Below are 16,426 nucleotides of genomic sequence, written 5' to 3'. Positions count from 1 at the left end.
CAGCCCCGCCCTACCGATTCAGCTTGCACTGACGGACAGGGGCCAGGAGCTGCTGGAAACATATGGGTCCCGTAACTAGGGAACCACCCCGTCTAGTGCCTGCGTGCACCACCGATTTATTTCGGGCCCAGTGAATGTTGCTTCATCATCATTTTAGATAACTTTTATTCACCTTGAAAGTGCAATGAGGATGTTTAGATGCATGTTTTTGGAGACGTGGGTATGCATTACTTACACAGAAGATCACTGTGTCCAAGTAGGTATAATTGGAAAGATTGCCCAATTTTTTATTCGTTCACATTGTTACATGTTGAAATTGTTAAACAGTTATAAATTCATGCTTACATAGGGGTAATCCTAGGGCTACCTGTGTCTCCAAGATGCGGTACGAAAGGTCACATTTCATACATACTGCAGTTATATTATTTTAGTTTACCCCAAGACCTTCCTACTAAGAGTTCGAATAATAATAATAACTGCAACGTCAATGCACATCTTACCATATTCTGTAGTCGGACAATACGGAATTAAAGGGACACTAAAGGTTACTATTAAGTCAACGTGTACTGCTGAAATACCATCACAGAAACCTCGAAACGCTTGTTTCGTGCCAAGGAGAGACTTATTTTAAGACAAAATGCGTTCTGAAGCGTCCGCGTACCTCTAGCGCAGTTCAAATCGCCCGCCCTCACATCGAGGAGTACTGACATCACTCGTCTGACATCATGGTCTCATAGTGACCTTGCGCCATCGGTGAGTAGAACGGCGTCCGCAGACGGCGCTACGGCTTTTCTGCGCAAAACGCAAACGCTCGGCCAGAAACAGAGCCAAGACAGAGCCGACAGCAGAGCGAAAGCGGGAGTATGGTGGCTAGCGGAAGCAGAAACGAATTACGTCCCACATTACGTCCCACGGCACACGGAGAGTCCGTTTTCGTTAAACTGCTGCGGCGAGCTCGCAGCGTGGTCGGCGTGGTCTGTGAGCCTTTTCGCACTCGCAACAGGGCATAAAAAAGTGCGAATCGACGCAAAACTCGGCCTAGAAACGTGCTTCCCCACAGCCAGGGCTCAATACGACTATAGAGGCTAGAAGGTTTTCCTAGTGTCACAACCGAGCCGGCGCAGCTGAAATAATTTGCTATGCGCAAGGCAGATGGCGCTACCGCCCGCTGGCGCGCGGGCAGGCGCAAGAAGCCCTCATGGGGGTAGTGCTCTCTGGTTCAGTCGGTTGATCGTGTGTGTGCTGTTGTCACTGCTTTGACAAGGCGTTAAAGTGCTAAAGACAGTGCAAACTCTGGCATAGGTTCTCTTGTCATTTAGATTCGACACGGACTAGCTGTAACGCCGAGAGCGTGCCGCGGCAGGAGCAAATGCAAGCGTCACATCGGGCCCGACCTACTGCGCCGTAAAGAAGCGTAAGAACACATCTTGTAGATGATACCGAAACCAGAAAATGAAGTGGGACAAATTGCAGGGCGGAATGTCTTTATTACATAAGGTTCCATGGCAACAATATACTGCCTTTCCTTGTGGGAAGTGCCCTGTGCGAGGCTACCGACAGCGCCTCATTTTCAGCAGCTTTTTCTTTTATCGCTGCGCGCTTTGTTTACTGACTTTACAAGAAAATGCATCCTAGTCAAGGCGTAAAACTTCATCACTTCTGTCGTAATTCGACGTCCATGCTCCTCGCAGCTCACACCTTGAAGCTCACGTCCCTGAAGAAAATGCAGAAAGCTGACCATGCTATCTGCGTGTAGCTTATTGCGACTGAAAAACACCGTAAATGCGTCCTCAAGCTTTGCTATGAGCTGTTCAATTGGCCTTGATGGATAAACTAAGCCTCCATGGTCAAAATTTCGAGTAAGCGAGGCATTGTTGTTTGACTCGGCTTGCAAAGACAAAGTGCTGAAACAAGTTGCACATTGAGGGCAAGGAAATCTTTTAAGGATTTTTCTTACAACATACCCAGCTACATAAAAAGATTAGTCTGCTGTCACTTTTTTTTTTGTCTACACAGCCCTGAGGATCGTTCAGGCTGCTATGCTCCTCGAGCAGCTCTGCATGCAGCAGAAGCCAAGTTTCCGCCATCCAGTAAATTATCGACAAGTTCAGTTATTCGCGCATTTTTTCTTTGGGGACATGAGATGGTTGCAAGAGGGCAGTCACTACTTCTGCAGGTACTTTTGCTCCTTTTGGAGGCTTTGCGAGGCTGTAGAAAGCCAGGTTGTTGATAATTATGAAAAACTGCCCCACTATTGGATGATCATTGCAACCGAAGCACTGGCACGCAATACCAAATACATTCTCCATCCTGTCTTGGCTTAGGTTTGCGGTCAACAAGTACTTGTATTGCAGGGACGTGGTTAGGTATTTTACAAGCGGCAGTGTGCTTTGCAGCGTTACACGCAGCCCAAGGGCAGTTCCTGCACTTAAAAAGCCGCCACCATGCTGTGCAGCATATTCTTCCCATTCATTGAGAAAAACAATAAACTCATTCAAAAACTGTGCACTTCTTGAATCAGCACGAAGGCCTTTTGATGGGATTCTAGACGACATTATAAAAATTAGTCTTTCCATTAGTTTTAGAAACCGTTCTGTCGTGTCGATGTTTCAGACGTTGTCCTTTTGCAAATGCGGATCAGGAGCTGTGGGCTCCTCATCCGCATGAGGATACATTCCAACACCCACAGCTGATTGAACCGCATGCCCCGGGTTTACTTTCTGGAAGCTGCCTCGAAACATGCCTTCACACCAAGGTGCTGCTTTGGAGGAAGGCCTCCGATTTCCTCATCCAGCACAATAGTTGGGATGGACTGCGGGAGTAGCCGGAGGTCTTTGACGGTCTTGCTGAAAGTTTTTTTTTTTTGGGGGGGGGGGGCGGAATAAATCAAGGGATTTTCGCTTCCTTGCATTTATTTGTTTCAATGTCGTTAGTCGTTTCTTATGCTGCCAGCTGAACTGGTTCAAGATAAGCTTTCTTGAGTATTTACATCGTAGGCAAGTATTGCATATCGGACGTGATCACAGTGTAGGGTTTCGAGAAGTACGCTTTTCCATACTGTGTATGTTGGCCAGGTGAGAGAGGCTCAATCTAACAGCCGGGACAAAGTAGCAATTTATCTCGTGCTTTGAACGTAGCGTTCATTGAAATGCCTTGAGCACACGACACAGGTTTCGTCGAGAGCCTTGTCATCTCGCGTCATGTTTCGAGCCCATTCTTGCGACCGATGAGGGTCGGACGGGGCGCGGAACGACACTCTTTCTTTCGACGACTTGTAGCCACCTTTGCAGAGCGGCACGAAACACGTGCGACCTTTTTTGTCGGCATTATTACACGTGCATCTAGAGGCACAAACAAATCACGCACAAATCCCAGCGCGCGCGCACTTGCCAACTGGCTGGGCGAACGGCGCGCCTAGAACAGCGCGGCCAAAACTCGCCAGGTAGCTGCAGCGCCACCTACGCAGTGCATCCAAACTGGTTTCACAGGGGCCCCTTGAAATGGCGGCCGTTCACGACACTAGGAAAACCTTCTAGCCTTTGTAATACGACCCAAGCTGGCATGACCCAGATGTCGTTTCCCGCACCGCCACCAGGCGCCGCTACAATACCTCAAACTCCAGCGCAAGACGCCCATAAGCTGGTACTTCACTCTATGACGCAAACTTCGACGCTCGTCGCAATGGACCGTGACACCGACAGATTGGCTCGCGACGGTGGGCTCAACTTCAGCGATTTGAGCACCGACGAGCGCGACCTGCTGCTGAGGGCTCGCACTGCCGGCGTCGTTGCGTACTACGACGGCGGCCTCGACACCGGCTCTCCGGAGCGGGAAAGCAACGAGGGCTTCCCACGACATCACATGGACGTGGCATTCTCGCTGCTTGTTCCAAATGAAAGTTTCGCGAGCCAGCAGAACCCTCCCAGTACGACGCCATAACGAAAGTACTGAAACTCCAAAGCGTGCGCGGCGCAGAGTTGAGCGCGCAGAGTCGAGCGAAAACGAAACATTTCGAACACCCATATTACTGAAGGGTAACGTCAAAATGTTATTTTTTCTTAGAATCGAATAGACGTAGACAAGTAGCATTTTTTTCCGTCTTATAATTGAATGAAATGATATTTTTAATACGAGTAGTTGAGTATTAGTAACACAAATTATGAGGAGTCCTTTCGTCATCGGACTAGTACCGGAATGTCGCTGGGGGGTCTCAAATCGTGTCATGCATTTACCTCAATTTCTCGGTTACTAAAGCTCTGTTCGCGATTAAATTGACGCCTTAGACGTTCTAGAACATTGCTCTACCACTTTAACTTGAGTTTCTGGTAACCTTTAGTGTCCCTTTTATGCTAAAGCCTCAGAATTTCTCCTAAGCAGATATGGCTTCACTATGTCTCCGTTTCTATTCGCAATTTCAACAAGTAAATAAATAAAAAAAGAAAGTTTCGACCTATAAGCGAATTGCTGTAATTAGACAGCAATACGGAGTGAGCTTGGTCGTTTTATCAGCTGCGTAAATAGCTGTAAACATTTGCTCACTAAATTAACGAGCACGCTGTCACGCGCACTCATACAAACACGAACACATCTCACTCGATGGCCGCGGACACTGTCAGAATGCTGGTGCGATGAAGAGCGGCAGCAGCGCCGAGCGAATTCCCGTCCGTGCTGCCTCTCGCTTCAACACGAACCAGGCGGGCGAGAACACAGCGCACGCGAAGCGATCAGCCATATCCGGCCGGCTACCCTTCGAACCCAGCGCAGATTGCATCCAAGATAGGACGCGCGCGGTTGCAGCCGCCACAGCTGGAATGGCGGATGCGCACAACGCCCCCCCCCCCCCCCCCCGACACACTGCAGTAATGCTATTACGGCGTTGCAGGACCTTTGTAAATAAATAAATAAAACGCAGCTGCCAGCTCCCTGTCTCCTAGCACGCGCACATCGCCCACCCGCACCCCAGGGCGCATGAGAAGACGGCGTGCACCCTCCCCGCCTTCCTCCCCTGCGAGCACAAGAAGACACCGACGCATTAGGCCACCACCATACTTCTCGGCCCACCGTCGCAAGTTATCGCTCACACCTACAGTATACGGCGCGCCTCAGCGATACTATCGTACGTGGAATTTATAGGGGATGTCACGGCGACGGCGGAAATTCACCTGGGCTGTCCACATAATTGCTATCGTAATAAAAGGTTTATTAGGAGATTTTTTAATGATGGTTACGGTGACCGTTTCAGTTTGTCTTGCATGTAATGTCTGCTTCATGTAATATAAAATCCACCTTTGAACAGACCGAATTGCTTTATCTTTAACAGGTGATCGGGCAAAAATGTGCGTCAACTAAGAATGAAATGAATCACAGGTGGTACTGGTCGCAGTGAAATGTGAATATTGTGCAATAAACGGGAACGTAAATAATCGCGCGAAATCGCATTGCGAGCTATAGTAGAGAAATGAAAGTATCCCGCGTTATCATGGGTGTGCACATGCAAGAGTTCGGTGAGAGTCTATGCGACCCATGTATTGAGGCGACGTTGGCTGCTGCATTACAGAAAGCGTACAACACGAACAAACATTTTTTTTTTCTTCTTGCTCGCTAAAACCGGCTCAACGTACTCCATTGAGACGATCGCACGCCTTGGCCGTGTACTGTATTTCGTGAATATAAGGCGTGTGTAAAGTGTTCTGTACCTACAGTGTGCCCAGGACTGCACGAAGGAAAGAAATAACCCAGGAGAAAGCATTACATTACGTAGCCAGCCTTGACAAGCGAATTCTCCATGGCCTTTCCCATTGCTTTTTCCCTCCGAGTATCGGCCCGACATGTGACCTGCGAGACTCAGTGTATTAGCCGGGAATGTTTTTAATCAATGAACACATTGGGCGCTGTTCTGCACTTTGTCAAATTGTCAAATTCTGTAAATTGAGGCATATTGAGCAAATAACAGAAGCCCAGAGGGCTACTGCGGCCTCTCTGATTGGCTCAAAGGCTCCCCAAAGAAATCTCCAAAGAAATCTGGCTCCCCCAAAAAATCGGAGCTCCTTCTCTACAGCCCAACTAGAAAGGGCCGCAAGTCACAGAACTGGAAACACCCCACTGCAATCGACATTAATCTCTACACCAAGTGCGGAGATCCGACTCCCTAAGTCGCGTCCATTCGAATCTTGAGAATGACACTCGAAAGGGCGGGCACAAGTAGCATCACCATTCACAAACCAGCAAAGAAGACGGATAGCGTCATCGGTCTAATCAAGCGGGTAGCTAACAGGAGAGTCCTGAGCGAAGAGAATCTGATAAGGCTAGTCCACGCTTTCTTGTTACGCCATTTCACGTACGTATAGCGGCCATGCACGTCTGGAAGAGGGCCGAGCGAGACATGCTAAATGCCATGATAAGGGGGGGGGGGGGGAATCAAGAGCGCGCTCGGACTACCAAACTACACACGCACCGACCGACTCCTGCAGTTGGGTATTCATAATACCGTGGAAGAGATTGCAGAAGCACAAGAAAGGGCACAGATACTCAGACTCTCCGGCGCCAGGGCGGGCAGGCGATTCCCAACAGAGATCGGCGTCCCCCCAGTCACTGCCGAAGACGCCTACCAGGGACTTTCGAAGGAGCAGAAAGACATCATATCCCCAGCCCCGCGCAATATGTATCCCCAGCGCAACGTAGAAGGATGGAAGGCCCGATGGGGCTCCTACGCCGCGCGACAGAACTCCCTGGCGGCTACTGCTTCGTTGTCGTGGCCCAGTATGGCAACAGCAACAATTTCACGGTAGTGTCGATCAGCCACAGGGGTTCGACCGTTAACGCCGCTTCGGTACGAAGCACGTCGTTGCGTGCGGCCGAGCAAGTGGCCGTTGCATTGGCCCTCCTGAACGACAAACATGCCAATATCTTCAGGGGGGTTTAGTAAGTCCAGGGCAGCCATCCACGCCTTCAGCATTGACGCCGTGTGTAAGAAAGCCTGTCGCATCCTCGACGGCAAAAGCATCGCCTCCCACATTCTCACGCGGTTCCCCGCTCACATGGGATTCATCACGGGAGGCCCCATAGACCTCAACCAGCTGGCCCACTCCTAGGCGCGAGGTCTCGCTTTCCGCGACCATGGAGAACTTTACCGCCGGCCCGCAGTGGTGGAGAACAGAGATCAACCGACCTCATGCAATGAAATTACGCAGCACTCTTATCTCGGCAGGAGAGACGTTCACCTCACTCACAAGATGTTAAACACAGCGCAGGCATTGACCCTCAGATTACTGCAAACAGGCTTGTATCCCAGTCCGGCTTTATTCCACAAGCTTTATCCCGACACTTATGCCACCATTTCTTGCAGGCACTGCAATGACCTCACTAGCCTAGATGCTATGCTTGGCGTTGCTCCTCGTTACGAGGCACAGAACAAATCAGTGAGGACAAGTGGCTCTCCGCTATCAAGAGCCCCGATGCCGGGGCGCAACTATGGGCTGTCCAGAGGGCACACGACGCGGCGGTCGGGCATGGCTTGACTGTCCTAACGTGGAAGCGGCCCGCAGCGCGATGAGTCGCGAACCTCAGGGCCTTCATTAAAGTTTTACATCTATCCATTCATCCACATTCTGCTGGTTCTGCTACCTCGTTCTTCTTTACTTCTGTGTAGTCGACATCTCCATACCCATTCGGGGGGTAGCGGCCAAGAATGCTCGCATACCGCAGTGGCTGAAGTTGTCCATAGGAGCAGACACCCGGGGCGAAATATCCAGTTGCCCAAGTTGCATATTCGGCAAGACAGCCGAATATGCCTCCGTCCCCACTTAGCCAGGGGGGTCGGGGACGCAAACAAAAGTTCGCTTTACAAAAGGATGTCCGAGGTCTCGTCACTCATAAAAATGGTAATAACTAGATAAACAGCAACGAAAGGCACGCTACAAAGCGGACAAGTTTGTTATAATAATAACGTTCTTCTTTGCCGTATCCCCTCAGTGTAGGTATGCGCCGTCCATTAATGTAGCAGCAGAAGAAGAAGCCTGGCGGTGTGTTCTACCGGCGTGCCCCGCTGAGTGGGGAGGAGGCGGTGCGCGTCGACCCATTGTGGTCATGGCGGACGCGTCAACCCGGCAGAGCGAGTCGGCCGCTTCGGGCAGCGTCACCCAACAGTTGAATCCTGACCAGGCGGCGCCGGCTGAGAAGCCGCTCAAGATCACAAAGAAGAAATCGAAACAAGGACTCAGAAGGTCAGATGTATTCTCTGGTCATATATTCCCCGTGTATTTTTACAATTGCATGCAGTCCGTCGTCCCGAAATTAGGGGAGGCAAACAATGGGTCCGCATGACCGTGCAACTCCGGATCGTTTTACATGTGTGGCGCTGTTCATGGTGCGCCACTTCCTCCTCCTCTTCTTTCGCGCACAACTGCGACAGGCGTCAAAGCAAAGATGTCGTCAAACCAACTCCGCCTCATCAAAGGCCAACTGGAGCGAAATTTTGACCACCTAAGCCTATCTTAATATAATGTCAATAACAAGGAGCCTCCGTGCGATATTCGATGTTTGAAATACGAGCGTAAGTGCCACGAATAGTTCGCGAAAATCGCCTTATCGCAAAATTAGCCATTTTTTTATACCGGAACATAAAAAAATGTCACCATTACCGCACGCCAGGTGTGACGAGTGTCTTTGAACGAACGGCTTCTCGGCATGACTGGAGATAGGGCAGCTCCTGCGGCTATCGGTGGCGCTATGAAAAATATCGGAGGCGGCGAGCTAGGATTTACGTCATAGCGACAGCCTTTAGCTGCACGCGTCGCCTGCTTAGGTGCTGTTTGAAGGTTACAAAAAAGAAAATGACAATTACCAGCCCTGTGACTTTGTCAAAAATGTTTCAGTGCTATAAACTATTAATTTATATTAAATTTAGCCAATGTGAAATCTCCTTGCAGTTGGCTTTAAAGAGGAACTAAACATTAATATAGAGTTAAAGCAGGATTCAATAATTTTCGGCTTGTCATATTTTTTTTTGCACTGAGTGAAACTTCAAGCACTTCAGAACTTTAAGAAAAGTCGCTTTAAGAAATACTGGCAAGCATCAGAGCGTCCCAAATCTTTATATTTATTACACGTTTCTATAGTTTCGGTTTAGTCGGAGTACGGAAGCAAAGCAAGGATACCTCTTCCATCATGCGAAGAACTGCGCCAAAAGGCAAAGACGAGAAAGAAGGCGACGAAAACAGCGCTGACTTGCAAATGAAGGCTAATTTCGGAAACAAGTGGATTAATTAAGGAAAGCAGGAGTAAAACAACTTAAAAAATTGTGTCAGAAAACCACCCTCGACGATTATTTAAGCCAATACGAAGCATTTTTTTCCTTGCACGTGGCGTCTTAAACTAACTCGAGTCCTCTCGAAGCTACTCGCTACTTTAGCTACTCGATACTTTCGCTCGATACCCATCAACAGCTGTTCTATCACAAGTTGTCACTCATTACATTTCGTCTCTTTCATTGTGAAATATCATTAGGCAGCCTTCCTTCTGATAACCTCATGTAGAAAAATAGTACTAGGCTTTCAGAACGCAATAATCTTCTTTTACCTAAAATCAGATACAACTATGGAAAATTTACACTTCGCTTCTATGGTATTTCACTTTGAAATCGCATCCCTGTTAATATTAAGCTATATATTTCACTGCAGCTTTTTAAACAGAATATAAAAAATACTGTTAGCAGAGCCACCTTTTCATTTGTCATAAATACATTTTCGTAATTATCAAATTTTATTTAATAACCTTTATTATTGTATCCTTAGGCTTCATATTTCTGTAAAGCACTTTGTATTTTTCTCTGTTAGTAATACGTAGAAGAGCCGAATTTTTTGTTACATATTAGTAGATATTCCCTGCTTATGATTATTTATTGTGATATTATTGTACAGCGCTGTTTTTAGTACATATCTAATTGTTTTCTATTTGTTATTACTTGTTCCCCACGAATTGTATTTCTTGACGCGTTTTTTTTTCTTTTCTTTGTTTGTTCCCCCTATACTTGCTGCTCTAATACTCTTATGCACCCGCTAATGATAGGAGGTTCCCCTGGCAGTTTCTCACTCTGGGACCTCCTGATGCTGTATATAATATGTAAGCCCGTTTCTTGTACGTGCAATAACAAACAATAAACTTGAACTTGAATGTACAAGTAGAGGCCTACGCGCAACGTAGCACACCTAGCATGACTGAGCCACGTCTGTTTGTGGTTCACCCGCCGTGGTTGCTCAGTGGCTATGGTGTTAGGCTGCTGAGCACAAGGTCGCGGGGTCGAATCCCGGCCACGGCGGCCGCATTTCGATGGGGGCGAAATGCGAAAACACCCGTGTACTTAGATGTAGGTGCACGTTAAAGAACCCCAGGCGGTCGAAATTTCCGGAGTCCTCCACTACGGCGTGCCTCATAATCAGAAAGTGGTTTTGGCACGTAAAACCCCATAATTTTTTTTTTCTGTTTGTGGCGCGTACGCCCCTACCGGCGAGTGTAGGAAGGAGGCGCCAAGCTAGTAGCCGCATGCGAGTGCGCATAGGCGACACACTGCGACCTTGGGCGGCCTCGTTTTTGACCTCGGCTCTTAATGGGCAAAGATATGCTTCGAGTTAAAAAAAAATATCTGATATGAGCCACCTCACACGTACCCTATATGACAAGAGTGACACAACTGCGATCATTTAATTTGATGCGAAGCTGACTAGTTGAAAATAAAAACATAAACACTTACAGATATACGTCTCTTCCTTTTGCGATTAGGTGATCAGTGCTTGACTGACACAAGTTGTGTGTTGAACTGACATGAAAAACGCGTCCAAGATCGCTCTTGTGAGTTGGGCCTGATGTCGATGGAGTATCTTAGTCCGATCGGACAAAGGAGTACAACGACACATGTGACAATGAACAACCAAGTGCAACCTTGTTCCATTTCTGACCATGAACGCATGCTCTTGAAGCATGCTTCTGACAGTTTTCATTGGTGCCTGTAACGTTCCGTGCGTTATGGGCGCGTGCGAAGCATTGACCAGGCCGACATGGTGGAGGGCGAAAAACTGCTTGCGTCCTTTATTGCGCTTGCTTATAAAGACGCGCCGAGAGCAAAGAGGGAAAAGTAAAGAGAAAGGGCACGGCTCGTGCCGAATAGAAATAACGGCGTGGGTTGCGCTGGTAAGCGTACTATCAGATTACTATACAGTGCAAATTGACTGATACGCAGGCACACAAAAATAGACCGTTTTAGTTGCACGTGCGTAGAGGCTTCACGTACGCAAACGTGAAAAGCCTATATACGTACCTTACGTGCACGCCATCTGAAACGCTTTTAGCTACACGTACGCGACGCACGCCAAGAGGGACCCCGTAGCTCCATCTATCGGGAAATGTGAACACGGCGGTAGCCAATTCAATTCCGTCGCCGTGTTTCGATGCGAGCCGTCTGCGCGCGCGCGGCCCGCTATCGCTTGTTCGTGATCTTGCGGAACTCCCGCGCGAAGCCGTCTACGTGCGCAAGAAACGCACGCAAAGAATTGAATCTCACGTACGTCCGTGAGACGCGCGCGCGCCCGCTACGTTCTACGCATGCGCACTGCTCACACGTAGAAGTTATACGTACGCAAAGCCTCTACGTACGTGTAACTAAATCTGTCTAATATTAGGCACTGCCGCCGTCATGAAGCATCGCTGTCAGCCCACGGGGATAGTCGTACAGTTCCAGAAATATTCAATGTCGATTTAGCGATAAGCGCAAGAGTAATGCCCTAGTACGACGTCTCACCGTTTTGAGGTCCCAGATCCATGACTTAAACCACGTTTACCACATTTCAAAGTGTTGTCCAGGAGCTCACTCGACTCACGCCCTGCCTCTTTGAGGAGCAAGTGCAGCTGACGGTGATCTGGAGCAAACCGCTGTCAGCTGAGAAAAGAAAGCGATATAATAATAATAATAATAATAATAATAATAATAATAATAATAATAATAATAATAATAATAATAATAATAATAATAATAACACCTTTATTCATGAAAACAAGTTGCACAAAGATCAAGGCATCAGGAAAAGGAGTTGCTAAAAAAAGCAACTTGAGTGGTCCAAATAACCAAAAGGTCCAAAAGGCAGCAGACAGCAAGGAGCAAGAAAAAAAAATTAAGAGAAAAAAAGAAAAAGTAAGGAAAGAGGAAGAACGAAAATAGAGAAAGGAAAGAGAGAGTAAGGGCATGTAGCACAAAGATCTCATTTAAACAAGTTCGCTTCGCACATAAAACAGCTCTGGAAAAACAAACAATGTAGATATGTAGATACACACAACTGTTAAAAAAATGATTAGGTATATGGCCAAATTCACTTCTTGGGGCAATAGAAATTATACAGTTCTCTGCCAGAACAATTAGGTACATCGATGGACGCAGATCTGAGATTATTCAGCAAAGTGGGGAGAGTGTAACAAGTCATCTGGTTACCATAAATTGAACGCACATGCGGCACATACCAGTATTTCGGGGACCTGGTGTTATGACATGGGATGTTGTGTTCTAATCTAGACAGAGATGAAACAAGGCTTAAGTTCGGTTTGCTTTCTTTTAGGTATCCAAGAGCAAGGCGGTAGTTAAACATATCACTGACTTTAATTACCCGAAGTTCTTTAAGTAGGGGCTCAGATGGGGAGTGAAAGGGCTTACCACTAATTACGCGAACAATTTTCTTTTGTATCAAAAGCGAACAGTTAAGATTTGTAACACATGTGGCGCCCCAAATAAGGCAGCAGTATTGAAGGTGCTTCGCAAACAAAGTAATATAATTTAACATTTTATTCTTCCGAGGAATGTAGTGAATAGGGAAAACGCGTCCAGTAATTTGGGAGAGTTTGCCTTCGAGAAAATCAATGTGATCACTCGAGCTTATATTTTCATCAAAGAAGACCCTGAGTGTTTTCACAGAAGGGACGAGTTCAATTTTAGAAGGCCCTAACACCACGTCCCTACAAAGACAGATATTCTTATTCTTCGCTTGAAATAAAACTGCCTTTGTTTCATCAGCGTTAATCTTGAGACCATCTTCTAGGGGCAATTAATATATTTTTTTCCAAACAGGAGTTAGCCATTGATACTAGCTCCGGAGCATTATTGGACGAAAACAGGACAGTGGTGTCATCGGCATAGATTATGCATTTGGCATCGGGATCAATATTAACGAGATCATTGACTTAAAGATTAAACAGAAGAGGCCCAAGGATACTGTCCTGGGGAACACCTGCCGTAACACAAGAAATTTTGGACCGATTTGGTGTTAATGAACACATATTGGCATCTGTACTGCAAGTACGATTGAAATAATTTTAAGGCGACACCGCGGATACCGTAGTAGGTAAGCTTGGTTGATAGTAGTTCATGACTGGAGTCGAAGGTCTTACTTAAGTCAATAAATACCCCTAAAGTAAGCTGGCGGTCCTAAAAATTTTGTAAAATATGTTCTTTCTGCTGAAGAAGTGCAAGCTGAGTCGATCTGTGTTTGCGAAAGGCATTTTGCGAGTCAGTGAGAGTGTTTTATTGTTTGAAAGAAGTTAGGTACACGGCTAAACTTATTTCTTCTAAAGCTTTCGAAAAGATCGGGAATATAGCTATTGGCCTGTAGTAGGAAATCGCTGTTTTATCATCTTTCTTGAATAAAGCTGAGACTTTAGCAGTTGGCATTTCACGTGGAAAGACACTACTAGCGAGTGAGGGTGATATGCGTTAACACTGGGGCAATTACATGGAGCACATATTTAACAAATATTATATATATATATATATATATATATATATATATATATATATATATATATATATATATATATATATATATATATATATATATATATATATACACTCAGACAAACGCTCGTATACGCTCCCTGTGCCCTCTGTGCCCCCGCAGACATACACGTGTCCACATGTCCGGCTCCTCACACCACGCACATACGATTTTTCCCCCTTTGGCACTCCTAGTGAGAACGCATTAAAACTGAAACTGTGAAACTGAACAGCAACGAACGCCTTCTATGCGTAGTCATATAGAAGTGCGACATGTAATCGCTCCGTAGCTGGTTTTTACACATAGCGTACTATTTAGTGTACGTCTAGGAGTAGGGATTAACACACTGTTGCAAATGCAGGTGATCTAGAAGCGAAATAACGCATTGCAATAGTTTCGAAATTGATGGCGTTTCAATTTTTGAGCACTGCAAATAGACGGAACGACAAATAGCAGGTTGCGCCGACAATATTCACATGCCACTAATAGCACTAGACCCTTGCGCCGTCGGCGGCATATCTGCCGACCGTCCGGCGTCAGCTCAGATGTCCTCCAATCGGTGGCAGCGTCGCTGTGTGTCCACTGCGGGCGCTATATGAAACTGCTCTAATAGCATTACATAGAGAATCCTCAGCAAAATAGCAGTATTGAAGGGCCCTGGTTGTTGTCTATTATGTCTATGCCCTATTATAAAGCAATCTGCCTCACGTTCATTTTGCTCGTGTGTTCTTGATTGCAACTGCATTTCGTTAACATAATTTCTACCTTCTCAGTAACGTTTCTTAGGCTTTTTCATTTGTGTGACCCAGTGTTCTGTTAACTAATGCTCCCCTGCGGCACTTAACTCGCATGCAGGGTCGTGTCCTGGACGACCGAGACCATTGACAACGAGAACCTGAACCGAAAAAGTTCAAAGTGCTGCTGCATCTACGTCAAACCGACAAAGTTCGGGGAGGACTCGGAGGACGACGACGAAGGGGATTGCGAGAACTGCCGCGGCCACTTCCCCAAGGGCCGCAGATACCACAAAGATGTCCACAAAGACAATCAGCAAGCTGGGAATGCAGACTCTGTCCAAGGGCAGCCCCAAAATGCGCCATTCCCTGCAGGGTTGGGTCCGGAACATCCACCTCGGTAGCATCAGATTTCTCCCCGCTCATTTGACTGCACACGACACACCGCTATCCAGGTGCTTTGCCTAGTGGCGAGTGCGTCGGAGAGGTGCTGCGATGACTTCAAATTCTATATGCACAACCGCTATGAAATTGCGCTGCCTGGGCTTCAGAAGCAGCATCTTCCATAGTAAGAGTCACAGAGGTCGCCGCCACCAAGAAGCATTAGAAGATGACTCTGGCAGACCAAAGCACGGCGAACGGGACATTCAGGTGCAGTGATATTAGGCGAGCATGGTGGGGGCCCAATGTAGCCTCCGTGAATTCGTGAACTGATGCGATGAAACTGCCGCATCTGGCTATCTCTGGTGTGCCGCACAAATATGACTACAAAGCAGCAGATCCAGGTCTTCTGCATATATGTGCATGTCTTGATTGAGTGCAGTTGCATGATGTTAAAAGGCAGCAACAATGGTAGGGTTACGGCGGTAGGCTCCATTCACTACAAGGATGAGCTCTTCTCGCGCTAAACGTGAAACACTGGGAAGCACCAGGACAAATTTTCGGTCGGCTGCATAGGAACAAAAGTGGCATCGCCAGGAGTCTGAGCGGTATGCTTTAGAAAATTTCATTTAGAACGTATGTAATTGACGTTCTATAATTATATGAGAATGCGTACCTGAAAGCATGCATTGTGGTTCCATAAATGTTCACGGCGTTGATCTAAATCCTTTTAGAAATTGTGTCTTTATGCGACAGCATGTTTCTCTGCTTCTGATCCTGCAATGACAGTGAGACTGCTTTCTGCCTAAGAAATTTCTTAAAGTACTTGATTATGGGTTATGCAATTTGCACTGAATAAATAGTGTAGTGCGTTTGAAGAATGTTGGCATGTGTGACTTTCTTGTGTAGGGTGACCACAGATGATTGGGATTAACTGCGAAATACCTTTAGAGAGACGGTACATCAGCTTGTAGTTCTTGGTCACTTCAGCACATTCCAGTGCAGGCATTTACAGCGCCCTAACGGGTATACGCCTAGGAACGCTCACGTTGAAATTCATTAAGAAATTAACGTGTAGGAGGCACTCACGCACCAGCTTCGGATTAGAGGCGCTTACGGGTGGTAGCTGACCTAGAGAAACTTGGCGCTGATTTGGAGTCGCTCGCGCAGTGGTTCTGTTCCTCAAAGTTCACTTTGTAGGTAGTATTTCACACTATGACATAAGTTCGTCGCGGCGTACCACTTTGTTTTCTGAATATCTCGCTCAGACGTATCGACCTAGGGGGACCTACACGTTAATTTTTTGACCCAGGTGGTCAAACTTAATTCGGATAACTCCCCTACAGCATGCCTCATAATGAGATCGTTGTTTTAAGACGTAAAACTTCAAAATTTAATTGATTTTTTTAAAATCGTGGGTCCAAAGCACGTATGTCCGACAACACGATTGGTTGGCATCAAATCTTACGATCAGCTTTAGCGCATCATCTTTGTGAATCAGGA

The 16,426-nt window shown here is 46.8% G+C and overlaps 1 protein-coding gene across 1 annotated transcript; it reads left to right on the top strand.

Moving 5' to 3' along the window:
* Window positions 1-7,985: 7,985 nt before the first annotated feature.
* On the top strand, window positions 7,986-15,648 carry LOC139048470 (E3 ubiquitin-protein ligase PPP1R11-like). Its single transcript, XM_070522863.1, has 2 exons — window positions 7,986-8,222; window positions 14,664-15,648. The coding sequence occupies exons 1-2, from the start codon at window positions 8,086-8,088 to the stop codon at window positions 14,944-14,946; spliced, it is 420 nt and encodes a 139-aa protein (XP_070378964.1). The 5' UTR covers window positions 7,986-8,085; the 3' UTR covers window positions 14,947-15,648.
* Window positions 15,649-16,426: the final 778 nt, after the last annotated feature.

The sequence above is a fragment of the Dermacentor albipictus genome, chromosome 8, assembly GCF_038994185.2.
Source record: "Dermacentor albipictus isolate Rhodes 1998 colony chromosome 8, USDA_Dalb.pri_finalv2, whole genome shotgun sequence".
NCBI classification, from domain to species: Eukaryota; Metazoa; Arthropoda; class Arachnida; order Ixodida; family Ixodidae; genus Dermacentor; species Dermacentor albipictus.
This window is presented reverse-complemented; position numbering and strand designations above follow the sequence as displayed.